This window comes from Heliangelus exortis, chromosome 19 (genome assembly GCF_036169615.1).
Source record: "Heliangelus exortis chromosome 19, bHelExo1.hap1, whole genome shotgun sequence".
Classification (NCBI taxonomy): domain Eukaryota; kingdom Metazoa; phylum Chordata; class Aves; order Apodiformes; family Trochilidae; genus Heliangelus; species Heliangelus exortis.
The window spans coordinates 51,696-78,152 of record NC_092440.1 but is presented as its reverse complement, the minus strand read 5'-3'; the positions used below and the strand labels follow the sequence as shown (position 1 = coordinate 78,152).

General features: G+C 47.6%; 1 protein-coding gene, 1 long non-coding RNA gene and 1 pseudogene across 3 annotated transcripts; 2 read left to right on the top strand and 1 right to left on the bottom strand.

The window, feature by feature from the left end:
* Positions 1–976: 976 nt before the first annotated feature.
* FBXO21 (F-box protein 21) lies at positions 977–21,117 on the top strand. Of its 2 annotated transcripts, none has more exons than XM_071762798.1 (12): positions 977–1,449; positions 4,498–4,633; positions 5,999–6,093; positions 8,050–8,171; positions 9,858–10,004; positions 10,675–10,808; positions 10,919–11,055; positions 11,764–11,940; positions 12,763–12,895; positions 15,225–15,415; positions 16,441–16,598; positions 19,435–21,117. In XM_071762798.1, the coding sequence occupies exons 1-12, from the start codon at positions 1,193–1,195 to the stop codon at positions 19,611–19,613; spliced, it is 1,866 nt and encodes a 621-aa protein (XP_071618899.1). In that variant the 5' UTR covers positions 977–1,192; the 3' UTR covers positions 19,614–21,117. The 2 variants fall into 2 exon arrangements, with proteins under 2 accessions (XP_071618899.1, XP_071618897.1); XM_071762796.1 differs by having other exon boundaries at positions 1,154–1,449; positions 10,675–10,814.
* Positions 21,118–22,194: 1,077 nt separating this feature from the next.
* Positions 22,195–24,012, bottom strand: LOC139805298 (protein NipSnap homolog 1-like; annotated as a pseudogene).
* Positions 24,013–24,967: 955 nt separating this feature from the next.
* Positions 24,968–25,924, top strand: LOC139805107 (uncharacterized). Its single transcript, XR_011729684.1, has 4 exons — positions 24,968–25,144; positions 25,286–25,326; positions 25,424–25,519; positions 25,790–25,924. It is a non-coding gene; the product is annotated as an uncharacterized lncRNA (long non-coding RNA).
* The last annotated feature ends 533 nt before the right edge of the window (positions 25,925–26,457 follow it).

Here is a 26,457-nt window from a genome sequence, read left to right as displayed (position 1 = left end):
GCCCTGGAAAAGTACAGCCTGGATTCCTGGACTCAGCAGTGCTCGGGAGCTGGAGGCAGGAACACAGAGATTCAGGCTGGGATGGATCAGGACCACAGGCAGAGGAACAGATGGAATCTTCCCAGGATGCTGAAGCAAACAGGGACAGGAGAAGAAGGGGAAGCAGGAAGGGGTTTGACCCTCATGATCCCTCAAATTTATACTGAGTATGAGGTGTATGGGATGGAATACTCTGTTTGGTCAAGTTTGGTCATTTATCTTGTCCCTTTCTCCACAAAGGAGGGCTGCAGGTGTGACCTTTTTACTCCTTCTCTCCTTCCCGAAGGCAAAATGTTCCTCAGAGCTGAGCAGTGTCCTTGGCTCTGCACACCAGGCTCTGGCTGTAACTATAAACATCGAGTGTTATCAGTCCCAGCAGCAGACACTGTCTGAGAAACTGGCTGTTAATTTCAGCAACTGCAGCTGCTTACAAGAGGCTGAGCTGAAAGCAAAAGTGCAAGACAGAAAATCACCTTTATCCTGGCCCAAACCAGGACACGTCACCCGGCACATGGCAGGAGTTGGGCCTCAGACACTGCTGCAGCTACACCCCAGGCACAGCGGCTGTGTCACCCCAGAGACCAGACCACAGTGGCTGTGGTGGGACCCCAGAGACCACCACGGTGTCACCCCAGAGACCACCACGTGTGTGGTGTGACCTCAGGCATGGCAGTGGTGTGACCTCAGAGACCAGCGGCACGGTGACACTTTTAGGTCAGATGCCACCACTGACACTGTGGTGGCAGTTCTACTTCTCCAGCTCTGTCCCCCCAGCTCCTGTTAGCCCCGGGGAGATGGACAGAAGCCACTTGCACCCACGCGGCTCCGTGCAGCCCCGGGCCACAGGTTCGTTTCCCGTTCTAGGGACCGACGCCTCTCTCGGCGATAGCGACTTTGCAGACGCTCCCTAAGCCGCCGTCGCTGCCCTGGGCCTGGCGAGGCTGCGCGCGGGGCTGTGCGCCCGGCACTTGTCAGACGCTCCCTTAGTGCCCGCAAGAAGCAAGCGAGATGTTTCGCTTCGCGGCACCGCCGGCACTTGGCAGACGCTCCCCGGAGCCGTTCCTTCGCTTTTGCTCCGCGCCGGAAACGGCAGACGCTCCCTAACCACTCCGGCGCAGGGAGGCGGGGGGTGGGGGTCAGGTAAACAGCCAAGATGGCGGCGGCGGAGACCCCGGGCCCGGCCGCGGAGATCCCCGGAGCAGCGACGGAACCGGGGGGTCCGCGGGGTTCTTCGGAGGCTGAGAGCGAAGGGATGAGCCTGACGGACCTGCCGGGCGAGCTGCTGGAGCTGATCCTCTGCTGCGACGTTCTGGGAGCCGCCGACATCGGGCGGGTGTCGTGCACCTGCCGGCGGCTGCGTGAGGCGTGTCAGCCCCGCGGCAAGGTTTGGCGGGAGCGGTTCCGCCTCAGGTGGGCACCGGGGGCACCTCACGGGGCTGCGCTGCCCGGAGCCGCCTCGGGGAGAGGGAAGGGTTCCGGGGTTCTGCTTAGCGGGCCCCGGGGCCGAACAGCTCGGGCCGGGCCTCAGCTCCGTCCGCTGGGCCTGGGCTGCTGGCAGGGCGCTTCCCGCCTCTGCCTGGCCCCGCACGATCCCTGCGGGGGGAGGGAGCCCTTCTGGGAAGGCTTGTGCGGGCATGGGCATGCACAGCCGGGATGCAGCCCTCCCTCTGGCCCCCTGAGCCCACAGGTCCCGGCAGAGCGGTGCCAGTCCCGGTGCCGGCAGATCGGCCCCTGGCTCGCAGGAGGTCCGTTCCCGCAGCCCCCTCCCCATCCCGTCCCCGGGATTCCGTCTCTGTCTCCGGGGGAGCCCTGAGCTCCCGAGGGACTGCAGGGAGGAGGGGGGGGGGGGGTTGCTGGGCTTTTGTGCCAATTTCAGCCCCTTCGGGGGTAATTTTGGTGCTGGTGGGTTCGGGGAGGCACAGGGCACCTGCAGCCCGGATGTCTCGGAACCAGTGAAGCTGCTGCTTAGCTGGGAATACAAAATCTCAGTGTTATTGTTCCTGGTTTTTCTGCCACGGTGGTTTCAGTCACTGCTCCCCAGTGGGGCTGCCAGCCCGTCTAGGATGGGGCAGGCTCATCTGCTACCTGGTTTTGTCTGTGTTTTGGCAGAGGAAAAGCAGCAATATTGCTTTCTCTAGTTGCCAGTTGGCTTCTAAAATTCAGCTTTGCTGAAGTGAGGGGATTATTATTTTCTTTTCACGGGTGAGAAAGGCTCCTGAACAATTAGAGCTTCCTCCATTCACCAAGCTCTGGCTGAGGATGGCTGGCCAGAGCCTTTCACCAATTCAGGGGCTCTAATTTCTGAAGTGAACCTGAAAGTTTAAAAGTGGTTGAGATCCAGCAGCTGAAATTGAATGTGGTAGGTGATTAACTCTCCACTGTCTTTGGGAATAGAACTTTTGGCAGGAGTTTGCACATTGCCCTTGGCATCCTGGCTGGGTTCCACCCTCAGTGATTGCACTTTTATCTTCCTAAAATTTTCAATATAGTCTCAGCCCCAGCAATAGGTCTCTCTCATCCTAAAATAAATGACTGTAATTGTTACTACGATGTGGCTGCATTTCAGGGGTAGATGAAGGCCTGGGGATCCACCAGGAGAGAGGCTGTTGGGTATTAGAAAGTTGTTTGTTTAGTCTGGGGCTTGATTTTGGAGCTGTGATTGCGGTGTAGTTTTATTATTAACTGGTAGTAAAAAGTCTTCCCTGGGTGGACAGACACAACTGTGCCTTTTGGTCAGTTGTTAGTAATCATTACACAAAGGTGGTGATGTATACATATCTTTATGTGTGTGTATATATATATATATATATATATTTATGCATATAAGTAACCTGAAAAGAGCCCAAGGAATTCAAGTGGTTGAGAAAAGATATTTTGTAAAAGACAGTATTTACTAACAGAGTTGCAAACTGTGAAGTAAACCCCCCTGTAAATTATGAGGCCTTCCTCTCAGCTTTCTTTCCCAAAAATATTTCCATTCGTGTGGATTCTTTTTATATTTCATACACAAATGATCTTTTATATCTTCAGAGAAGGTATGGGTATTGCTGGATTTGATTTGATTGCAAGTATTAGATGTTATTAGACAGTTCATTAGACAAGGTGCTGCTGCTGGTAGCCCCCAGAACATTACCAGAGGTTAAGTTTTCAGCTGAACCTTCAAACCATTCTTGGTAAGCTCTGGGAAGTGTTTTAGCTTTTGGACTTTCAGACTCTGTAAAGCAAGTATAGATTGCTTTTACCAAAAAAAAAACCAAAAAAAAAAACCCAAAAAAAAAAAAAAAAAAAAAAAAAAAAACACCAAAAAAAAAAAACAAAAACAAAAAAAAAAACAAAAAAAAAAAAAAAAAACCCCAAACAAAACAACCCAAAACAAATAACCAAAAACCCCCCACACCAAACAGATGTGGATTTTTGTAAAAGAGTAATTATTTCCTGTAGCAAAAATGAACTGCAGAAGCACTTAACTGTCACAATTTGACTTGAGGATTCTCTGTTTTCCTCCAGCAGATGATGCCAAAAAAAAAAAAAACCCAAACAAAAAAACCCCAAACAAAAACCAAATAACCAAAAAACCCCCACACCAAACAGATGTGGATTTTTGTAAAAGAGTAATTATTTCCTGTAGCAAAAATGAACTGCAGAAGCACTTAACTGTCACAATTTGACTTGAGGATTCTCTGTTTTCCTCCAGCAGATGATGCCAAAAAAAAAAAAAACCCAAACAAAAAAACCCCAAACAAAAACCAAATAACCAAAAAACCCCCACACCAAACAGATGTGGATTTTTGTAAAAGAGTAATTATTTCCTGTAGCAAAAATGAACTGCAGAAGCACTTAACTGTCACAATTTGACTTGAGGATTCTCTGTTTTCCTCCAGCAGATGATGCCACCAGCAAGGGCAATAGAGGGAGCTCTGTTTTGTGCATGCTTTTAATTAGACCCACGAGGTAGCGGGAAGAACAGAGGACAATGAATTCACATTCTATTCGATGACATTAGATTAAATGTGAGAAAGCTTCAGAATGGCAAACTTTGGGGCTTTTTTTGCATCTCTTTTTTTGTATCTCTTTTTTTTTTCCTTTTTTTAGGATTGTTTTTTTTTTCTTCATCTCTTCTGCTAATGTGACACCTGTGTTTATCTTGCTCTAGAGGCAATCTCAGAAGTGTTTAGGCTATTCAGATACTGAAACACCCACGTGTGAATCTTTTGAAGGTTTCCTCAGCAGAGCTTGTTTTTAAATACCCATTGGTAGGCAGATGAGATCAGCTGGGGCTGTGCTTTGGTGCTGGAGTCACCACTGGATTCATTTACACAGTGACATTTCAAGTTGTACCATGGCGTTGTCTCAGCTTCTCAAGTTGTGTGGCTACAAGGAGCAAAGTTTGGCTGTTGTGGAGGTTCTCTCTGAGGCTGGGATACTGATGAATCTCTTTGCTTTGGTCTTGCTTTGTAGGTGGCCATCTCTGCTGAAATACTACAGCCACACAGACAGTGTTTGCTGGCTTGAGGAGTACAAAGCAAGGCACAATGCAGGTCTGGAGGCCCAGAGGATTGTAGCTTCATTCTCCAAAAGGTTCTTCTCAGAACATGTAAGTCACCTTCTCTACATGTGTGCAATGGCCTGGCTGCTTCTTTAATGCTTTTCAGTAGTTTCTTTCCTCTCTCCTCACATTTTTAATTTTGCAGTCAGAAATTTTTCCTCTTTCCTCACTTGGTGACACTGCTGGATCAGCAGCCAAAAGGAGAGAGACACTTCAGAAGAGGTGCCTGGAGTCCAAAGCATGTTGCATTCAGCTCTTGCTGCTGCAGCTTTCAAACCTCTCTGCTCAGTGCTTCATGTGCAGAACTCTTGGAACTTTGGGGGACCAATAGTTTGTTGGCACACAGCACACCCTCTTAGTTTATCTCACTGCACAAGGTCATGTTCTGGGTTGTCAGAAGGCATTTGAAAACAGGACCATAGCACTACTGAATGAATTGGAAAGGAGATTATTTCATTCCTTTCCCCAGCCAAGCCACCAAGGTGCTTTTGCATCCCATGTGAAAATGTAGTTTCTCAGACTTACTGCATCTGGAGCAACACTTGGTTTATTGTCTGCTTGCTTAGGTGGTGGCTGTGGGTTTTGGCTAGCAGTACAGTTTGGGTCAACCCGAAATTCTATGGAACAGGCATAAAAAATGCCTGTAACTTTGGCAGAATTAAAAAGTACACACAGGAGCCACAGAATAACCACTCCTCTGTGTAAATATCTTGTGGTCCAGTAGAGAATTCCTCTGAGATGCAGGAGGTCCCCAGCTGAAATCATCTTAACCTGCTGTTGAGCAAGGGTTGGCACCTAGGTTTTCACCCCTTGAAAAAAAGGGGTAGGTAGGGTATTTGGAGTATCTCTTAGCTACTCTTTTCCAAATTGCCCTGCTATGGCTGCAGCAGGTGGACAGTGACCATGGAGAAACAGGTGTTGGGGCATTAACCAGGGGCAGAGGCTCCCAAATTCTTTTTGTTTTAATCATGTATGCAAAGGCTTCTGAGACACTGTTCAGCAATACCCAGGGGCCTCATAATTAGGATCGTTTCCTCTGGGGTTAGAAACTGCAGCTTGATTCCCTGCTTAGAATTGAGGGGGAGAGACTTTCAACCCAGTGCCACTAGATCCCACAGAGATCCTGCCTGCTGAGATACAGCACAAGGGGAATCACTTTTTCCTTACTCTTTTAGCCTGTATCCTATCCTGAAAAGCTTGAAAGCAAAAAAATCTCTTACAGTTCAATCAAAGCTTAAAAAAGAATGGAAGTGGAGACAGGGAGTGCTTGAAAACCAATTGGACATTTTTTAAGATCTTGCATAATTTTTTAAAAAATGGAACAAAATTGGGTTTGAGGCTTTTTATGAAATCATGGGGTTTTTTTGGAAAGTATCTGTTGTGCTCTGCATAATTCATTGTCTGGTCTGACAGGTCCCCTGTGATGGATTCAGTGACATTGAGACTCTGGGGTGCCCAAGTCATTTTTTTGAGGATGAGCTGATGTGTATCCTTAACATGGAAGGAAGGTAAGAAAGAGAGGGATGAGAAATGGGAGGGATTTTCCCCTTTCACTGGTTAAAGGACCATGGTGAACACCTCTGCCCTTTTGTCAGTCTCATGAAATAACATCCCCAGCCTTTCTTAAGCTGGGAATCATTGCTTTGTGTTTAATTTCAGAACAAATTTAATATTCCCAGAAGAAACCATGTAAACAAAGGAGTTCCTCTGGCTTTGTGCTGCTGTTTGTTGCTTGTTTCTGTGCCAGTTCATGACTTTTCTCATGACTTGTTCCGTGTCCTCTCATCTCTCATGGCTGTGGCTTAAGGAGTCCCCATGCTGATGTTAATTTATTTTTTTTTAATTTAAGCTGGGATCAGTTTGCTGAACTGCTTTGCAGGACAAGTCCCCAGCACTGGAGGGAAGCAGGCATCCTCACTGATCACTGCCATCCCTGCTCGATGACACTACAGCTTTTTCTTTTTTTTCCTCCTTTTGTTGCTTGGTACAAGTTTTGTCCCCAGATAAGCAACTAAGTTTAATTTGGCCACTGCAAAACTTGCAACTCTGTAATTTTTTTCAGAGAGGGCAATTGCCAAGCAGATAAATCAAACTTGTGGTTTGCAGCTGCCTGGGTTGGGTGTTCTCATCTCACTGGGTGAGGTGAACAAGTCTCTGCTTTATTTGGAGGTTTTTCTGCTGGTAGCCTCTAAACCCTGCTGACTCTGCGGTGATAAGAAGCAGTAATAGATTGCTCTTAATGGAGCCTAATAGCCCTGATTAGAGGGGCTGTTAGTAGGGCTTGAAAAAAAAACAGAACTGGACTGGCAATCATCTCATTTCTGCTTCTTCCCATCCAGTTTATTACCTTCTCTATTTGAACTGGACTAAACATCTCTCATTTGACAACTGGTTAAAAAGCTTTTGAGCCTTTGCATTGGCCAAATGCCTCCCCATAAAGCAGAATTGATGCTAATTACACCCTGATTAAGCTGTAGGCATTGCCATTCGGGAGCATTAGGCTAAATCATTTCTCTGGAAGATATCCCAATAAAGCAGTTGTGCCTATTGAGCATCCCAGGGAGGATAAAGTGTTATGAGGTTTGACTGTTCTCCTGTCCAGCAGGATGGAGAAGGCTGATGTGACCTCCAATCTAGAGGAGAGGAGATGAGAGCAGGGAAAGAGTTTGTTTGGGTTTTTTTTTTCTGAAGGAGGAAACTGGATTTGTTCTAAACGCATGGCAAGGGCAGACCTGGGAACTGGGAGGATTTTCCCATTGGTTTTTTTTGGGGGGTATAGGGCCATTCCTAACTATTTGATGTAAAAGTGCTGAGTGAGGCACCGGGTAACCCATTGCTGAAGGCAAAGCTTGCTTAGATTCATGATATTTGATGTTTCTGACTTGGTCTGTCATATTTCAGGTGACCCCTCCAAACCTTATCTGGGTAGTGATCAGCTCTCCAGTGCTTCTTGGGCACTCTGCCCTCACTTGTTAATTGAGAAGGAGTTTTTCCTTTTTTTGTGTGTGTGTTCTGATGTTTCTACATCCATATCCCTCATCAGTTTATTTTTAATGGTGAGAGGATGCTTTCACATTGATTCCAGAGGGATCCAGTCAGAGGGTGATGTTTTATGATTAAAATAGAGGATTTTAATCAGATGTTCCGGAGATACTTTAATTAGCATCTGTGTTGTTTCCCATAATACTATATTTTCTCAAAATTATTTTCTGATGACAGGATAAAAATCAGAAATGATACAAGAATGTTTTGCAAGTTGTGGGGTTTTTTTGTTAGTGACTTTTCCTTTTAACATTTATCTTCCTGGCTGACTCCTCGGTGCCAAGGGTTTTGTCAGACTTGTTTAGAAAAGCAAGAGTTTAAAATTGTAAGATCTGTATTCACTGGAAAAGTTAAATCAAATGTTCCACACTTTAAAGTGCTTGTTGAGTGCACTATACTACTTTTTGTATTTAACTGTGCAGGAAAGGTCTCACCTGGAAGTACTATGCAAAGAAAATTTTATACTTCCTACGGCAACAGAATATATTAAAAAATCTGAAGGAGTATCTTCAGCGCCCGACTGATCAGCAGTCGTTTTTGGAGGGTAAGTCTTGGCAAAAATCCCATGTGGAGCACCTAATGACAGCTTTCCATTATTGTTTTACTTGGAGAGAGCCTTCCTTGCTTCTGCTTCAAGCAGCCCTTGGACTGTAGCTCAGAATTCAGGTGGTATGTTTGAACAGCCGGCGGGAGCTGCGCAGGGTTGCATCAGAATGTCAGGATTGTGTTGGCTGCTCTCAGTGCTGTGTGCTGAAGAATCACCCGTGAGCAAATGAGCTGAAAAGCAGCAGAGAAAGAGCTCAAACACTTGCATTTGGGTCTTGAACAATGCTTGAGGAAATCAGCAGTGGCTCAGCATCCTGAATCACTGACGTTACAGAAACATTTTCACTGTGGCCCACGGGGCCTCTCAAGTGATGTGATTTCCAGTCAGCTCCCTGCTATCTCCTTTCTCAAGAGGTTCTCAGATAAGGACAAGGAGCAAGCTGCAGGCAGGGGGGGGGTTGTTACAGCTCATAGCCTGTGCACTGTGACTTTCTCTGGAGCAGCTGGACTGTTGAAGCTGGGAATGGATGGATGTCCAGTCACGTGCACCTGCTGTGAAAAAAGAAAAGGCTTTTCTTCAATTTCTGTCCCCAGGCTGGTGGATTATTCTCTTCTTTGAGCTTCCTGTGGAGAAGAGGGACATGCCAGTGTCTTTAGAAGAGTCCCTTACTCATGATACAGCCCTCAAAAATGTAAAAGGAAAGAGGCTTTAACATGAAAACTGGTTCATGTTAGTGGCAACAGCAGAACAGACTCTGTTAGGGCAAGGAGAGAAAGCCCAAAGTGGCTTTTTCTGGAAATAATTGAGGCAGTTGATTGTGTCACTTAAATCATGTGGTCCAAACCACATGCATTGCTCTGCTGTGGAGTTACTGCAGCACCAACAGGTAGTGTTTTGTTAAGCTTCACCTGCTCAGCCTGGAGAGCACTGTGAAATGAAGACATGTTTTGGGGTCCTGTTCAAACCCTTGAAAACACTCTGGTCATGGACCTGCTCACCAAGCAGTGTGGGAAGCTGGAAGAGGTATGAGCCATGCAAAAGCCTTGCAGGTGAATACACTTGATTCCAGAGGCTGAATAGTACGAAAGCTTTGGAGGTAACAGGGATGAAAAGGAGAAAACTCTGAGAAAGGGCAATTTTTTTTCCTGCAGAAGTTTGACAGTAGAGGCTTGGGCAGAATGAAAATGAAAATTTTTGTTGCACTGGGGTTTTGTCATAAAGATGGAGAGCAGGATTGGAAGAGAAAGATGAATGTAGCCAAAGAGGGAATGATGAGCAGGACTGAGAGTTGTGAAGGACATGGCAGGAAGAAATCAGAACTGAAGCAAAAGTTGAGATTGTTTCAGGCTCTGAATCAGAAACAAGTTGGGAGATGCAGAGTGCCTGGAGAGTTGGCTGTTTAGGCCTGGTCTAGCAGCATACCTGCTGGATGTACCAATCTATTGCTTTCCCTTTCAAGGTGGTAGAGAGGGGAATACTGAATTTAGTTGGCATTTATCACATCAGCTTATTCTCTGCATTGTGGTTTATCCAATATCTGACTGCAGATTTTCAAATAAAACCTCTTGTGTTCTGCTGCAATTGCTTGCTGCATGCCTGGAACTTAAGAGTCTGTAAAACTAAGCCAAGCAAAAAACCTGAAGTCCTGTTTCTTACATAATGTGTTGTTTTTTTTTTTTCCAGGTGCTGTTTTAATTGACCAGTACTGTAACCCCCTGTCAGATATCTGCTTAAAAAGTGTCCAGGCACAGGTGGATGATATCACAGATAAAGTTCGTAAAGTCCTGAGGACCAAAAATCCAAGGCACCCCAGCGTGGCTTCCAAGGCAGGTACTGTACAGAAATGTAGGCAGAGCATTTCTGCAAGTCTATGTACAGGCAGACAAGGTGAAACAGCTCTTGAATGACTGCAGCTTAAAGAGCTGTTGTTCTTTATCCCCTGGCAAGAATATTCTTATATTTGTGTAAACCTTCACTGAGGAAACAGTCATTTGTTTAGTCACAGGGGAAAATTAAAAAAAAGCCTGGTTGTCTGTCCATCTGATGCTGTCTAAGCAAAAAAGATTGGGAGGGGAATTTTTTTCCTATTTGTCCCTGAAGTCTTAAGTAGTCCTTATATATCTGTAACAAAGCTGTGAGACAGGGGATCAGCCTCTTTTCCTCTGGAAGTCTCAAAGTTAGCAGCAATGGACAAGGTATGTGCTTTGACATCTCCACAGGTCAGGCAGCATCTTGCTCCTCAGATATTTTTTCAGCACTGCCTTAACATTTGCTGCCTTCCAAAGAGAGAATGAGTGATCTGCCTGTACCTGTGTGTCTGGAGCAGCCAAGTTGGATTTCTCCAGCAGAGAAAGCACATTTCCCAGACCTGGTCAACTCCTGAGTGTCTGAATTGAGACGAATCTTTTTGTTCTCAATCCATATGAAGAATTTTGGTTCTTGCAAAAGGGTTATGTACGCTTGTTTCCTCAGTCTTTATTTCATTGCATGTGTTTTTTAGGAGAGGTCCTGATTCCAGAAGTGGAGCTTCAGAGGCAGGTACTTGATGCTATGAATTGTGTCCTGTATGAGCAGTTGAAATATAAAGGAAATGAGCTGGATTACTATAACTCCCTGAATTCCTACATTCACCAGGTACATGTATGTTAGGGAAAAAAAATTTAAAAATGAAAAAAAACCCAAACCTTGGGGTTTTGTGTTTTTCTTAATACTTCACATAGTTTTATCGCATTGTTATCCCCCAGGTTTTGATCCGCAGGACAGGAATTCCCATCAGTTTGTCTGTGCTGTATTTAACAATTGCCAGGCATCTGGGAGTCAAACTGGAACCAGTTAACTTCCCAAGCCACTTCCTGCTGCGATGGTGCCAAGGAAAAGAGGGGTAAGTGATCTGCTGAATTTTGAAGTTGCATCCATGATGATAAAAGCCAGAAAGCATGTACAGCTCCAGCCTTTTTCCAGAATGTGGTGTTATTTTCCACCTGTAATTATATGGGGGAAAAGATCAGACCTCTAAAGAAATCTACCCAGAGCTGTGCTGCTGCTGAGTGATAACAGATTTCCTGAGTAGGAAATAATAGTAACTGTGAGGTGATGTTTCTCCTTTGATGCTGATTTCACATCACTTTTCCTACAGAACTGTTGTTGGAGACCGTTCCTGCTGTTCTGTGCACTCATTTAATTCTCTTGAGTCAGTGCAGGGTACATCTTTGACCCAGACCATGGTCAATTTACAGAAATCTGGATTTTGTGAGTGATGTCAGCAGTCCAGTTCAGATGAGGGTTCTGTCTGTACATTTCCCTTTTGGCACATCTGAAGATGCTCTATGTGTGGGCTGTGTTACACTTTCCAGTGTAAAAAAAACCTGACATAATGGAGTGAAAAGCCCCTGTAGTTTCTCTGTCTTTTCCTATATGTGTTTATCTGAACAAGAAGCTCAGAGCAGAGACAGAAGATACCAGGAGGGAGGGAGCTGAGGTCTGAATGAGTCTTGTTTTACAAACCAGCTTCAAAGTGCTGAGGGAAAAAATAGGAAATCTTATTTTACCATGAGACACCTCATGACAATTGAATTTCCTTGTTTTTTAGGAGCACAGATATTTTTGACTACACCTACATCGATGCCTTTGGGAAGGGGAAGCAGCTGACAGTGAAGGAGTGTGAGTACCTGATTGGGCACCATGTGACAGAGGAGTTCTATGGAGTGGTGACTTCAAAAGAGGTCTTGCAACGGATGGTGGGAAACCTTTTGAACCTTGGCAAGAGGTGAGTTGAGAATCCTCTGCCCTGCAAGGGCCCAGGGTATGAAAATCTGCATATCTGAAACTGCTGCTTCCCAGTGTGGGAGTCAGTGCTTTAAAAAGGTGGCAGTCACCCCAGAGGATCTTGAAAATTCCATGTGTCCCATTGTATTGTCTGGTTGCTTTGAATCACCTGCAGCAGTCTTGTGTGGAAACAGGAATATTTAGCAGTTCCCCTGCGGAAAACAGATCATTTTTTTGTTTTATTCCTTGTGGAAAGCTGATAGGGACTGTGCACTCTTCCCTGAGAAGCAGAAACCTTCCTTATGGTCTGATAACCCCATACTCAAAGAGCAGTTTCAAAGGTTTGTAGAAAATCTGGCTTGATTTGCAGATGTCCCTGATAGTCACTTTCCCAAGTAACCATTGAGAGGAATCACAGAGTGAAAAGATTGCATTAGGTGTAATTAAGCTGGAGGAAAAAAACCAGATTTCAAAAGGAATCACAGAATCATAGAACAGTTTGGGTCGGAAAGGGCCTTAAAGATCATTTAGTTCCAACCCCCTTGCATGGGGAATCGCCAAGAAAATGGCATGGGGAGTTGGAATTCTCTATGTAGGGTTGTTTGGAATGCCAGTAGAGAAGGAGGACAGAGCCCAGGGATGAGCTGTGTAGCATTTTCTGTACAGGATGTGGTGAGTGACAGCCTGTCCCAGAGTCGCTCTCACTGAATGAGCGTGCCTGTACCTCTAGCAGCATTTTTTGTGATTATCCCCAGACATCAGCACACTGGAAAACAGGGCTTGCAAAGCTAGCTTTACAATTGAGTTTCTTTTTTGCTGGCAGAGAAAGCACTGACCAGTCCTACCAGCTCTTGAGAGACTCCTTGGATCTATACCTGGCCATGTATCCGGACAATGTGCAGCATCTCATGCTCCAGGCTAGGTTATACTTCCACCTGGGAATCTGGCCAGAAAAGGTACCTCACCACTCTGTCATATGTTTTCTGACAGTCTAAATGCTATTAACACCAGGCTATTGATTTTTGGACTACGTCAGCTTGCATTACAGTCTGCCACAAGTTGCTTCTGTAATAAATGCTATGGATCGAGTTATCACATTTCAGAGAATCAATTTCTACTATGTGAAGCAGAGAAAAAAGGATGGTTCCCTCCTGGGTGCCCTAGAGGGGGGGACTTGTGAAAAGCCTTGAGTCTGAGTCATAATTTATGATGTACTGCCCAAGTCTGAGAGTTTATCTTGCAACCAAGATTGTGGACTTGAATTATAAGAGCATTCTTTTTGGTTTATGGCTAGGTTGCGGTAGTGGTGCTAAAACCAGTTGCAGGACTCAAGTAAAAGGAAAAATCAACTTAGAAAACTTTGAGGAAATTATTTTTTTTTTAAACATGATCAAAACTACTCTGAAACCTTTGCTAATCAGTGTGAAAAAGCAACTTAAAAAAGAACCATGAGGACAGGAGTGTTGGTATTGCCTGTAGCTGAGAAGCTTGAACCCATCCATCTTGTGAATGTGGGAAGGAAGGTGCAGAGACCTACAACTTGTCTGGGTTGTCATCCGGTGTCCTTCACTGAATATGAGAAAAGTGCAGGATAGCTAAAAAAAAAAATAATAATTTCTTCCTTTAGGGAAGAAAGAACATTTTCAGAGAGGCGTTCCCTAATCCAAATTTCCTGTACTACTTCAGTGAAGCTCACAGGCTTGAGCAGCGCCTGAGCATTTCCAGACGTGAGGTTTGGGTGAAGGGGCAGCAGCATTGGCTGGACAGGAGAGCAGAAAACAAACAAACCAGCTGACACATAAAGGCTGCTGGAGAAGCTGCCCTCCTTTTGAAGAGCAAAGTGTGCTAAGTTTGCTGCTCCTTTCCCACAGAAGCCATGGAAAAAACAGCACAAACGAAGAAATTGTGTATGAGGGGGACTTACTGAGCCGAAATGCCAGCTACTTAAATAGGGGATAGCTAAGTGGAACGCTGAAAGATCTTCTCTCCCTTTCTGCACTCAGCAATGTGCTTGAAAAGCACCTGGGCTTTCCATAATTGCAGTTTGCTGCTCCTCATAACAAATAATACAATCCCACAGCTGTGTCTTACATGGAGTTTCTCTGCACCGTGTTATGTGCAGAGAGCTGCAATGAAAACGTGCAAATGTAGAGTTTTCAGTATTGCCTCCAGTTGTTCCAGGCTATCAGGTAGGGTTGCAGTGAGCCAGAGAGACTCTGTGTCTGACAGAATGAATTTTCCAGGATTTTCACATCCTTAAGATGCCAGCCAGAAAATTAAAATGGCCAAGAAGCCTGAACTGCGTTTCTTCTTCTCATCCCTTATTACTCAACTGTTTGCTTTTTTCTTGAATTTATTGTCTTGACCTCTTGGCTGATGTTCAGGCTCAATAGCCTGAGATTTCTGTTTGTTTTCTGCTGCTGCTGCTCTGACCTTAGGGTTAACCAAAACTTCCACCATGAGATCAAGGAGACGGCCCTTTTTGCCAGGTGTTAAAACTTGTCACATTGCCTCAGCACTTGAGGTATTTGATGTTGGGACAGGTGTATCTGGCTTTTCCCAGCATGTTGAGACAACAGCTTTGATAAGAAGGGATGAAAAAAAAAAAATAGGTTAAAACGTGCATTGCCTGGCTCCAAACTTGGCAGCAGATGCTGTGATAGTGTGCCAGAGTGTGTTCTGGTATTCTGGATCTACAGGGTTTGCTGCTTTGAGAGGACTTTTTAAGTTAGGGTTTACTCATCCTGAGACAAGAAGGATCTCTGTTGTTGACCATTTCAAGATACCCCATCACAGAGGTTATTTACATTTCCTTCTGAGCTGCCCTATGGCTCTCACATGGATGCTGAGGAGCTCTTTCAAACTAAACTGTTTGTTCTCAAGTTCAGCAGAAGTGAGGAATCAGCTCAGAGCAGCAATGTGGGAGACCAACAGCAGCACTCTGAACATCTCAGGAACCTCTGCACAGTCTCCTCAGTTCTCAGAGGTTACAAAATGTGAGGGTATGAGTTGGCTTTGAGGAGTTCCTGTGCTCAACAATGCCCTTCCTTGGAACTGGGGAGCTTTACAAATCCAGAAAGAGAGGGCTGTGATTTCCACAGGCTGAGCGAGCACGAAGAGCTCCTGGGGAGTGTGTGGGAAGAGCAAAGGTTTTCAGTCCTGGGAGGGAAAACTGGGGTGGCAGCCAGGCCTGGGTACTGACTCCAGCAGTGTGTCTGTTTGTAAGGCTGGGACTGCTGTAGAGATTTGTTCTGAATCTTGTCTTTTTGGTTTGGTTTGCTGAAGGTTCTGGACATCTTGCAGCACATTCATACCTTGGATCCATCCCAGCACAGGGCTGTGGGGTACTTACTTCAGCACACTCTGGACCATATCGAGCGCCGGAAAGAGGAGGTGGGACCCGAGGTGAAGCATCGTTCAGATGAGAAGCACAAAGAAGTCTGCTTTTCCATTGGGTTGATTATGAAACACAAGAGGTGAGCCCTTCAAAACCTTCCCCTCATTAGCAGGCTGTACCCTAATGAGTGCAGAAGTGTTTGTTCTGACAGTAATGAGACGTGGTTTTATCTGCCACGGAGGTAGCTGGAATGGAAAATGCCAGACACGTGTATCTGTGCCACGTACCTTGTAAGAAAAAAAAAAAAAAATAAAAAAAAAATGGGAGCAGCTCTGCCTGTCCTTTATGAGAGCAAGTGTACTCACTGCTGTGTGCCTGCAGAGAGAAGCTGGTGTGGTGACTTGTCTGAGTCATCATATATCACACAGGTAAAATACCCACAGCCCAGAGCTCTGAGAAACATCCAGGAATCAGTTAATGAGGGACTGTGGAGCAGAATCGACTTCAAAAGAGGTTGTAAGGTTTCTGAGACAGCTGAGGGAGCTTTCCCTGCAGTATTATTACCCTGCACTGCGCAGAGGCTTTGTGTTCCTGCCTCTGCTGCTCTGCCAGCATGACATGCCAGCACTGCCTTGCTTCAGCCACTCCTCCCACTCAGCAAGACATCTGGAGCATATTTTAAAGGCATCAGCAGTGACAGTTGTGATACCTCATGATTAATCACACAAATATTCTGAAAATACAAGGGCTTTGTTCGTGGGAGTTCAGTTTTGGGGTTACCCTGTGATGGGCGCAGCAGTAATTGCACAACACAGTGGGATGGTTGATCCCCTCCCTGGTTTTTGTTTCCTGGTCTCCCACTTGCTGACTTTCCATCTCTTTCCTTGTCTCTTTTGCTCACATTTGGTTTTCCTTTGCTCTCAGCTGTTTGTTCCTGTTTCTCCAGCCCCTCCTAGTCATTTCCCCACATCTCAAAATACATGGATACACACAGTCTCTTTGAATTGATTTTTTTTTTTTTCCTCTCATTCCTCTCCACCTTGTGCCAGCCCACAGGAGGTTCCTATCCTGTTTGTGCTATATTAGTCTTGAGAAAAAAAAAAAAAAAAAGAAAAGCTATCTCTGGAGTTTTCACAGTCTTTGATGTGCACTTTTTTTCACTAGGTATGGCTATAACTGTGTGATTTATGGCTGGGATCCTGCCTGCATGATGGGGCACGAGTGGATCCGGAATATGAACGTCCACAGCCTCCCCCACGGCCCCCACCAGCCCTTCTACAACGTCCTCGTGGAGGATGGCTCCTGCAGATATGCTGCTCAAGGTGAGCAGGAGTCTCCTGTGTTTGCTCCCTGGTTAGGGGTACATGAGGAGCAAGGTATGCTCAAGTGTTTTACCTTTTGAAGTATGAAACATAAACTGTTGGTTCAGGTGGAGGTAGGAAGGAAAATGACCTTGACTCGTGCCTGCTTTGTTTGCTGCACATGAAGTCAGTGCAGCTAGGAGTGAACATTAAGGACCACTCTGGTGTCATCTCCTCTTGCCCAAGAAATGTGTTCTGGATGTGATTGATTTTATGGTGTAAATAATGATCACTGCTTTGTGAAAGAAGTCATTCAACTTGTGCTGGTGTGAAGTTCTGTCAGCAGCTTCTGCTGCTTGAAATGACAGCTGTGCTTTGGGCAGGACCTCAGAACAGGATCCTTGCTTGTCATGGTCTGGTTCTGAGCAGCTGTCGTCAAGATGCTGCAGGTGCCAAGGTGCCAGAGAATACAGGTAGAGTGGCTTTTCGTGCCACCTCTAGTAAGAAGAATAGGACAAAAAAGAACATCTCTTTGCAAGCACAAAATGGTGTCAGGGATCTGTCACCCATTCTTTATGCAATGTATCATAAGAAAGGAAGTTCTTGTCTGATGGCCAGAATATGAGATGAGGATGCAGGATGAAGTGTCAGGTTGAGGTTCAGAGGCAAAGGCAAATACATCTGTAACTCTGTACCTTGTAAACAGGGTGTTTCTTTGCCTCATGTTTGCTCTTCTCCCTGTGACATGGGGACATCCCACCCAGCTGGCAGGGCAGCTGCAGGGCCTGATTGTGTTCTGCTATGGGAAGATTTGGGACCTGCTGGAGGGGAAATGCTGAACAAAAGGCAGTTCATTTCATGGGTTCTGTGGAGTATGTTCTGGTCCCATAGGTGTGGGCCAGAGGTGGTTTGACAGGAGGGGACACTCCTGCCTTTGTAGATTTAAGGTGAGGGTGTTTTTCACTGTCCCAAGAGTCACTTTATATCCAGTAGTCTGAAAAGGTGAAGTGGGGACTGGGAATACCTGCAGCTCAGCTTTATGGCTCATACTAGGCAGTTCTTGACCTCTCAGAGAGTCTTAAAAAAACCCAAAATATCTTGTGTGCTGTGGGTTAATATTAAAATACACATCTCTGTGGAAACTAATCAGATAATTGTCCACAGTGCTTCTGGGGCTGAGTCATCTCATCTCTTTTGTCTAATTGTTTATAAACAAGCCTGATGCTGGCTGGTTCCAGAGCACAGTGTATTTTAGCCAAGCTGTAGCTTGATGCTCTCATCTCTGTGGCACCTGAGTGTTTTGATATTGCTGAGGAAAACTGAAGGGTTTGTCCTTGCTTGCTGAAATCTTTGTGGAGTATCCTCTCTCAAATACATCCTCAGATCATTTGGGAAAGGACTGTTTCATAACTTACTGATTTGATTTGGGGGAGAAGATGCAGGTTTTTTACTGAAAGAATCTTAAGTGAATCTGCATGCAGTTTTATCTAACCAGCTCAGAAATAACAGCAATCTCGTTATAGGTAATTGCACCACCCTTTGAGTCCTCCCTGCAGAACTGTAGGTTGAGCTGTAGCTAATTCCAAAGCACCTGTTTCACACAGGGAGTTTGCTGGCTGCCTGTCCCCTCCTCTCTGTTCTGTTTGCTTGCTGGCAGCACAGATCAGACACCTGGGGCTGAGAACTGCAAGTCAGCAGCTTCCTCAGGCTCCCCCCTAGTGCTGCACTGCCTCCTCTCAGGCTCTTCCCCCCTCCCAGCTCCTCTTCCCTGTGCTTTTCCCTTCCTGCACAGCTCACTGTAGAGCAGATTGGAGCCTCAGGTCCTTTCTGCAGTGGTGCAGCGCACGAGGAAGGTTCTTTGCAAACCTCCAGGACTGCACCAACCCACTGAGGTGCAGAAAGCTCTTGTGCTCTTGGCTGCTCACACTGCCACCCAGCAGCTTCCAAGAGCCTGTGTGGATTAATGCCTCTTCTCTGTGCTCTCTGGAGGGAGCTGAGTATTTTCAGAGGCAGAGGAATTATTCCTGAGTGATGTTTCCTGCCTCCCATCTTTTCCTTCCTCCCTCCCTGTTAGGCTTTGGGACTTAAGGCAGCTTTTGTTCCTACCTGGCTGGCTGGCACTCTGCTGGAAAAAAATGACCTCACTTGGGGACTGCTGCTTGCACATGTGAGTTCCTGCAGGGCTGTCCCGGGCACAGTGCTTTGTGCAAAAACCGCAGGAGCAGAGGGACCCTCAGCTGGGCTCACCTTTGCATTTAATGCTCCTCTCCTGTTGAACTGTTGTGTTTCATGGTGGTGTTTTAGTACAAAGGAGGAAGTGGGGTGCCCAAGAAAGAATCAGCACCTTCTTCTTAAGGGCTTCCTCTTAACTTGGGGAAGGTTGGATTTAGAGGTGATTTTGCTGTGTGAGAGAGGCTTGAGAACACCACTCTGGTGGCTTGAAGGCACAGCTAGTGACCCAGAGCAAGGAAGCGCTTGGCTCCTCTACAGGACAGCCTGTTGCAGGCAGCTCACCTCGGAGCACTGGAGAGGGATGGCTCCTGGAAACTCCTCTCCCTTGAGACTTGGGGGATCCGAGCTCAGTGCCACTCCTGCAACACCAGCAGTGCGGTCTCGGGCATCGCAGTTCTCACCCCACTGGGAAATGGGGTCAGCATCAAGTCAGGGATGAGGCTCTGTGAGCAGTTGTGCAGGCATACTCTGTGCACCTTTTCCTGGATTCTTATTTTATTTTATTTTAAAGCAGCAGGAGGTAATGTTTCCAGAGACCAGAAACCAGACCAGAGAGGTGCAGGATTTCTTGCCTTGTTGCAGACCATTTCATGTGGTGATAACTGCTTCTTTCCTTTCCTAACAGAGAACCTGGAGTATAACTCTGAGCCTCGGGAGATCCCTCACCCTGACATTGGCCGCTATTTTTCTGAGTTCAGTGGCACTCACTACCTGGCAAATACTGAGCTAGAAATTCGGTATCCAGAGGATTTGGAGCTGACACGTGCCACAGTTCAGAAGATCTACAGCTCAGGCAAGGAGTGAGTGCAAAAAAACCATCATGAGGACAGAAGCAGCTGGAGTGTAGCTTTACCCTCTTTGCAAAACTTGCATGGAAGGCAAGTTTGGTGACAATCCTTTGGCTTCATGCATTGAAAACTGCATTGGACTTTGTAACTGGTGCTATAGCATCTGCCCTTTGCCTGCCTGCCCGTTCTGGCCCAAAGGCACAGGGACACACTGGTAATTGAGGCCAAATGTAAGGATCTTGAAGGGATGGCCATGCTGGGACATGTGTTGTCCTTGGGAAGGATTTGCACGTTCTGTGATTGTCTTGCCTAGAAGGTTAAAGCAGCAAGATCCCTGGTGTGGAATGTGGAAGAACCCCCCCTTTCCAGAGAAGGAAGCTGCTTGCCCTTGCAGTGTTGTGGGGTTTTTGTTTGACTGTATTTTGGTTTGGTTTTTTGTTTTGTTTTTTAATGTACATCTCCTGCAGGTGATAGTTTTTAAAAGTCTCCTACTTTTCACTGTTGTCTTCTCCAGTTTGAATTTTTGGTCAGGTTTTTCTTGACCTCTTGTAGTCTGATTGTTCACAGAGCTGCTGTTGCAACTCCAAATATCCTGGGAAGAGCCCCAGCAACAAAGCCAGGAGCAGCCAGCTTTGGGTGGCAAGCACTGAGGTCCAGTTGACCACCTCACTGATGATACAAACTCTCCTCATGCAGAAGATGATCTTCGAGTCCTTTCTCATGCCTGCTAAACACACCCAGCCCATGTTCTTACCTTGTTTTTCAGTCTGTTTATCATCCCTGTCCAAGGCAGTATCTGTGGCACAGCTGTGAGTGCTCCCAGGATGATTCTGAACCTCGTGTCACTGCTTCATGGAAACCTTGAGGTCACTGCCAAAATGACTTTTGGTGTACAGGGAGCTTCCACTCACTGCCATCTCCATTCTATAGGTATTTATGCAATACAGTGGGATTGTGGCTGGAAACACAGCCCTGGAATCAGCCAAACCACTTGTGGAAGGCAGCTGCTCATTCTTGCAGCTTGAGGCCTTCTTCCTTTTTGCCAAAAGTGAACAGATTTTGGGGGGAACACAAACCCCACTGCCCAGAAAGGAAGAGCTTTAGCAGCTCAAGGCACAGGAATTTCAGCATGGGACCTAAAGGCCCAGACACAACCACTACAGAAAAAAAAGATTTTCCTCTGGGCTGAAGTATTATGGGATACAGAGTGCCACAGCGTTTGTGCACACACACAGCCTATGTATCTTTGTGGTTTCTGAAGCAACATCTGTAGTCCAGCAGCAGCTCCTGTCTCCTGTCACTGTCCAGTTACAATGCAGTAGTTACACCAGAAGTGAGAATTAGGCACTGTAGAGTTAGGTGGATGCTCTTAGTCTATTATAACACTTCAGGTATTGCCACGTGAAATCACACAGCCCTCCTCTTGAAAATAAAAAAAAAATAATGCTTGACCTGCATGCCATCCTGTTGAACTATTGAGCACTGGTTAATTATGAGAAATAAATGCTGAAAGCCCAGCACTTTTGCCAGCAGAGTGGTGGTGGTGGTGGTCTGCAGGAATCTTGGTGCTTGAGGAAGAATAACCCCAGGACTGGTGAAGGTGCTGTACCCCAAGTAGAATGATGCCTTTAAAGAAACCTGCACTGAATGGACATAGAGGGAGGGAAGGGAGCGAAGAATTTCTACAGAAGCAGAATGCATCCAGCTGAAAGCAGCAGGGTAGGGAATCGTGAGGCGAGAACCTTAAAATAATCCCATTTTTGAAGATTGGAGTAGACCCCAGCCCTCCAACATTTTCTGAGGGTTGAAGGCAGATCCCCCAAAAATTCCTAGCAGGGTTGAAAGGTTGGGAATGGGACTGTTGAGTCACAAGGTTGACAAGAAGAGCAGGAACAGGGCTTGGGCTCCCTCTTCCCAGCCTCAGCCTCAATGAGGCAATAGCATAGGATATCCCTGAATTTCCTGGGGCTTTATGGTCCCAGGCAGGGTGGTGCCACCTTGTCCCTCAAGTGCATCAAGAGAACTGCCACACACTGAGCTCAGAGGAGTCCTCAGTGCTAGGTGATGCTGCCAGGTGGAATCGTGCCATGAAAAGCCCACAGAAACCACCCAAAGTCTTTCTGAAAAGCAGTGCCGGACAGGGGTTATCTCACCTGCTGGAGACTTTCCAAAGGGAGTCCCAGGGTTGCCAACAGAGCCTATTCCTGTGTTTGTACTCTGAGAAGAGCCTGGAGAAGGAGGGAGCATGGGAGCTGCTCTTCAGGGGGTTCCCACACCCTTCCCCCTCCCGCAGGCTTCTCCCTCGTTTCTGCTTTTGCAGGGGGTGCAGAGAGGGAATGTTTGTGTGCCAGCACTGTCACTGAAACCTCTCATCCCTTCAGCAAACACTTGATAGAGACTCTGCCCTCAGGGGGGTCTGTGGGGCTGCTGGGCTGTGCAGACCCCAGCTGCAGACCCCCTCCTCACTCTCATCCCCCCCACAGGTTTGGGGGAAAAAAGAGACACCCCCCCTAGCCCTCCCCAGCAGGGTTGGGGTGCAGGCAGGGATTGAGGTTCCCCCCCCCCACCCAGGGTTGGGCAGCAGCCTGCCCCCAAAATCACTGCAGGGGGGAGATCTTGAGGGGAGTAATTATCCGGGATTCCATGGTCCAGATCAGTGGAACTGGGAAAAAAAGTGAGAGAGAGGTGAGGAGGGGGGATCCCCAGCTTGAGGGGGCAGTCCCCAAGATGGGGGGGGGGGCGTCCCTGAGGTAAGGGGGGGTCTGCAAGGTGTGTGTTGGGTCCCTCTCACCTGTGTAGTAGACATTCTCATCCCAGCCCCTTTTCCTCCAGGCTGCGTTCCTGGTTTTCCTGCAGGGACTGCAGGTCCATGTAGGTTGAAGGGGAGATGAGGGGGCTGACACCCAGGGCTCCCCCCGGCCCCCCCAAGAGAGTTTTTCTCTTACCCCAGAGGTGGTGGACGACGTAGAGCTCCCCAGTCTGGGAGAAGAACCCCCCCACACCCTCCTGGTTCTCCTGCCTGTACTTGATGGCTCAAGCCCTGGCACACGGCAGGAAAAATGGGGTGGGGGGAGTCACCCCAGGGCCCCCCCCCCGGAATCTTTTTCCCACGTTGGCTCTCTCTGGGTCGGGATAAATCACTTACCAGTTGTTACCCCATTAAACCATGGTCCCTGGCTGGAAAAAGCGGAGAGAAAAAAAACCCCAAAGTGAGCAGCCAGATGGGCTCTGCTCTGGAGATTTTTTTTAATTTTTTTTTTTTGGGGGGGGGGGAGAGTCCCAAAATCCATTCACCTTCACCTTGTAGGTCCTCAGCTTGTAGATGTTTGGTCCTTGGTGGGGTAGGGGCTCATTCCAGAAGCTGAACTCCAGCAGGAGCTGATTCCTGCAGGACAGCAGCATCCAGCTCCTCCCCTTACTGAAACCCAGCTATTCCTGGGAACAGCCCCAGGGCTGGGAGGGGGGAATTTTGGGGTGGGCTGAGAGAGTGAACAGAGAGGGGTCAGGCAGAGGGGAGGGAGTTGGGATCAGAGAGCTCAGCCCCAGCCCAGGGGTACCTTGTTCTGGTTCGGTTTGTTCATGCAATCCATCAGAGCTGGGTACCCACCCGAGAAGCACCAGAGATGCACTGGCGGGGGGGGGGGGCTAAGAAGAAGAGGGCAGCACCCCAGATGCCACCCCTAACCCTCACAGTGGTCATTTGTTGCATTTTTTTGCCAGTCCCGTTCGTTCAGAGCTTTGGGAGCCCTATTGAGAGTGGCCACCAAGGGCTGGTAGATTCGAGGTTTGTGGTAAAATGCAACCCTGTAGCCCGATCGTTGGTGGTGCTGTGGGTAGGGTTCCATGTGACGGTTAGGGCCAGCCAAAGTTTTCAGTGGTCACTCTTTGCATTTTTTTCCAGGCCCGTTCATATGGAGTTTTGGAGCCATATTGAGCAACAGCCGGTGCAGAAACACCAGACAGGGTATATGCCAACACATGAAAGGGTGTTACTATTTACCAAAGGGGCGTATTCACACTGAAATGGGGTGGGGATTTACTTCACAGGGGTGGTGTTTATTTCCAGGAGGGTGGTGCTTAATGCAAAGGGGGTGTGTCCACAACCAAATAGGGTGGAGTTGCCATTACATGGAGGGTGTGTCCACTCAGGAGGGCGGGAGTATAAGAAAGGGGGCATGTCCACACCCAAAGTGGGAGGGGTTTTCATCACACACGGTGTGCTTAGTCCAAGGATGGCGGAAATTAACACAAAAGCAGCGTGCGCACATTCAGAGGGGGTGGGGTTGGCGTTACACAAAGGGTGTGTCCACTCTCAGGAGGCCGGGATTAGAGCCAAAGAGGGTGGGGATTGCATCACAATCATTGGGATTGGATGGGCATTTGTGGTGAGCTGGGACGGTAGCCAGGACGGTCATGGGGCAGGTGACTTTTCACAGGCAGCAATGATTACGGCTTGGTTCCCTGCCCCCTTCTTGTCATTGTGGCCCTGTCCTTCTACTCCTACCCCCATGGGTGTAGCCGTGCCCTTCTTTCCCACCCCTCCCCCTTTCTCTCTCCCTCATTCTCCTTTTCTCTTACCTTTTCTTTATTTTTCTGGCTCAGTTCAGGCTCTGAGCCTTGTCCCCAACTCTCCTGGGATTTCTGAGGAGTCTAAATGAACATTTTCCTGCTTTCAGAGTGCATTGGGAGGGTGTTGGCAGCCCCCGGGGACTGAGCTCCCAGCTGTGGCCGGAGCAGGGGATGATGTTCTCTGAAGGGCTCCAGCTGGGGCTGGGGTAGCCCAGGTGTGGGCAGTCAGGTTGATGAGGGGGCTTTCCCAATGGATTGTGGGAAGGGCAGTGGGGGGGGGGGGGGGGGGGGCAGGGTATATAAGCCTCCACCTCTACTCAGGGGCTCAGTTTGCTCAGGGGCTGTGTCGTGCTTGGAGCTCTATTGGGTGAGAGGAGCAGGAGAGGCTGCTTCTGGTGGGTGCAGTGGTTTGCTCTCTCTTGGTATTTTTTGGTTCCCCAAACAGATGCAGTGTTACACTCTGGAATGAGAGGGTAAGTGGAACACCAAGGGGCTCTTCGGAGGAGTTCAGCGTTCTGAAAGAGGTTAGTGTTTACTGATGTGGGACTTACTGGTGATACTGTTGGTTGGTATTCTTTCATGGCACATAAGAATGGGGAACCCTGTGGCTACAGAAACATCCCAGCCCACTGATGTTGCTTTCTTTGTTCACCATGGCTTCAGGTGCCCATCCCTCTTAAAAATAAGTGGAGGAAGGAAGTGAAGGAGGAAACGAGTGTGAGGAAGGGCTGGGCAGGGGGGGCAAAGCCACCTGCAAGGGTGGCAGGCAGATGGGTGAGGGGCCAAGGTAAGACCGAGCAGGATGTGGACACCACAGTGGGCTGCCTGTTGTTTGAGGCAATATTTCAGCGTGTGGTTTTCCTTTGACTTTTGCAGGCACCACGCAGCATCGGAGGGACAAAGGCACCTTCCTAGGAGCGGTCGGAGAAGGTGAGATGGCTGCGGGCTGGCTCATCCAGAGATTTTTACATCGACTCGGTTAAGCGTTTCCTTTTGGTTTTGCATGCGGTGGGCTTGCCACCTTTGGAGGGGGAAGAGTGCTGGAGGTGAGACGGGAGGGTAACGAGGAGGCTCGATCTCGCAAGCAGAACAGTAATTTTGTGTCTCCTGGTATTTCAGGTGCCAGAAGCGATGGTGGCCATAACGTGTGGCAGGAGAAGGTGAGCAGGGCAAGTCGGGGGTTATGAGGAGCTTGTGGAAGGGGTTGGTATTTAGCTGACGTCCTATTTCTGGTGGCACTGCTGTTTATTATTGCAGATGACGAGGAGGAACTTGGTGGTTTTGGCAAGGTTCCCGTCAGCCGATGTGGGTTACTTTTCTGTCCGGTGCTTCAGAGCCCCAGCCGTTTGAAAGGTAAGAGAAAGGGACGATGGGTGCGGAGGGTCTGTGTAGAGGGGTCAAGGTTAGGAATCGCGGGGTCGGGTTTATAGTCACTGCAGGGGAGGGGGCTGTCCAGAAGCGGTCCCCTTTGGGTGGTTGATGGGAGCCTGTCACTCCCTGGCATGATGGTAGCGAGTTCCAGGAACTGAATGAGTATTGGAGGTGAGGTGGTAGTGCAGGGCTCGTGGAGCTAGTGTCTTCTCTCAAGCACAGCAATAGCTAATAGTTTTTTGTGCTTTTTAGGTGCCCTGAACGACGATGCCTACAGCGTCCCACTCTGGAAAGCGTGGGTGAGTGGGACCCCGTGGGGCTCTTCTGTGAAGCTGGGTTATTTGTAAGAGGATGGGGCTGGCCGATGTTAGAATTATTGCTGGATATTCTGATAGGTGTTTTGGTGTTGTGGTTATGTGTGCGTGTGTGGTTTTTTTGTTTGTTTATTTTGATTATGGTTTTGTGGTGTGGGTTTTTTTTTTATATTTATTTATTTATTTATTTTTAATGCAGATGGTGAAGGGGAACCTTGCAAGTTGCGGATTATCCCCGGCCGCTCCTGTCTATTTTCCTGGCTAACCATGACTTTGGAGAGCCAGTCCTCTGAAAGATAAGTTGAGGGACCAGTGGTGTAGAGGGGTCAAGGCTGGTGGGAGCTGTGGAAGGGGTTTTGAAGTTAGGGTAGGGGAGAGGGCAGTCTGGGAGCAGTATCCTTTGGGTGGGTGAAGGAAGAGGGTTAATTTCGAACACGATGCCAGTGTGGGCAGGGCAGGTCCAGCCTTGGTGTGTGGTGGCATGTAGTATGTCTTTGTCTTAAAGCTTCCTCAGGTCTTGACGTCCTCTAGGAGCAGGTCCCACATCTTGGCCATCATCCCTGGCAGGCCTTTACTCATCAGCACAGTCCTGGTCAGCAGCATCTT

Bases quoted from the DNA above. Each gene is read 5' to 3' on its own strand.
- FBXO21 (XM_071762796.1), top strand. From the start codon at position 1,193: ATGGCGGCGGCGGAGACCCCGGGCCCGGCCGCGGAGATCCCCGGAGCA. The intron at 6,094-8,049 runs GTAAGAAAGAGA...TTAACTGTGCAG, and splicing joins ATCCTTAACATGGAAGGAAG to GAAAGGTCTCACCTGGAAGT. The intron at 8,172-9,857 runs GTAAGTCTTGGC...TTTTTTTTCCAG, and splicing joins TCAGCAGTCGTTTTTGGAGG to GTGCTGTTTTAATTGACCAG.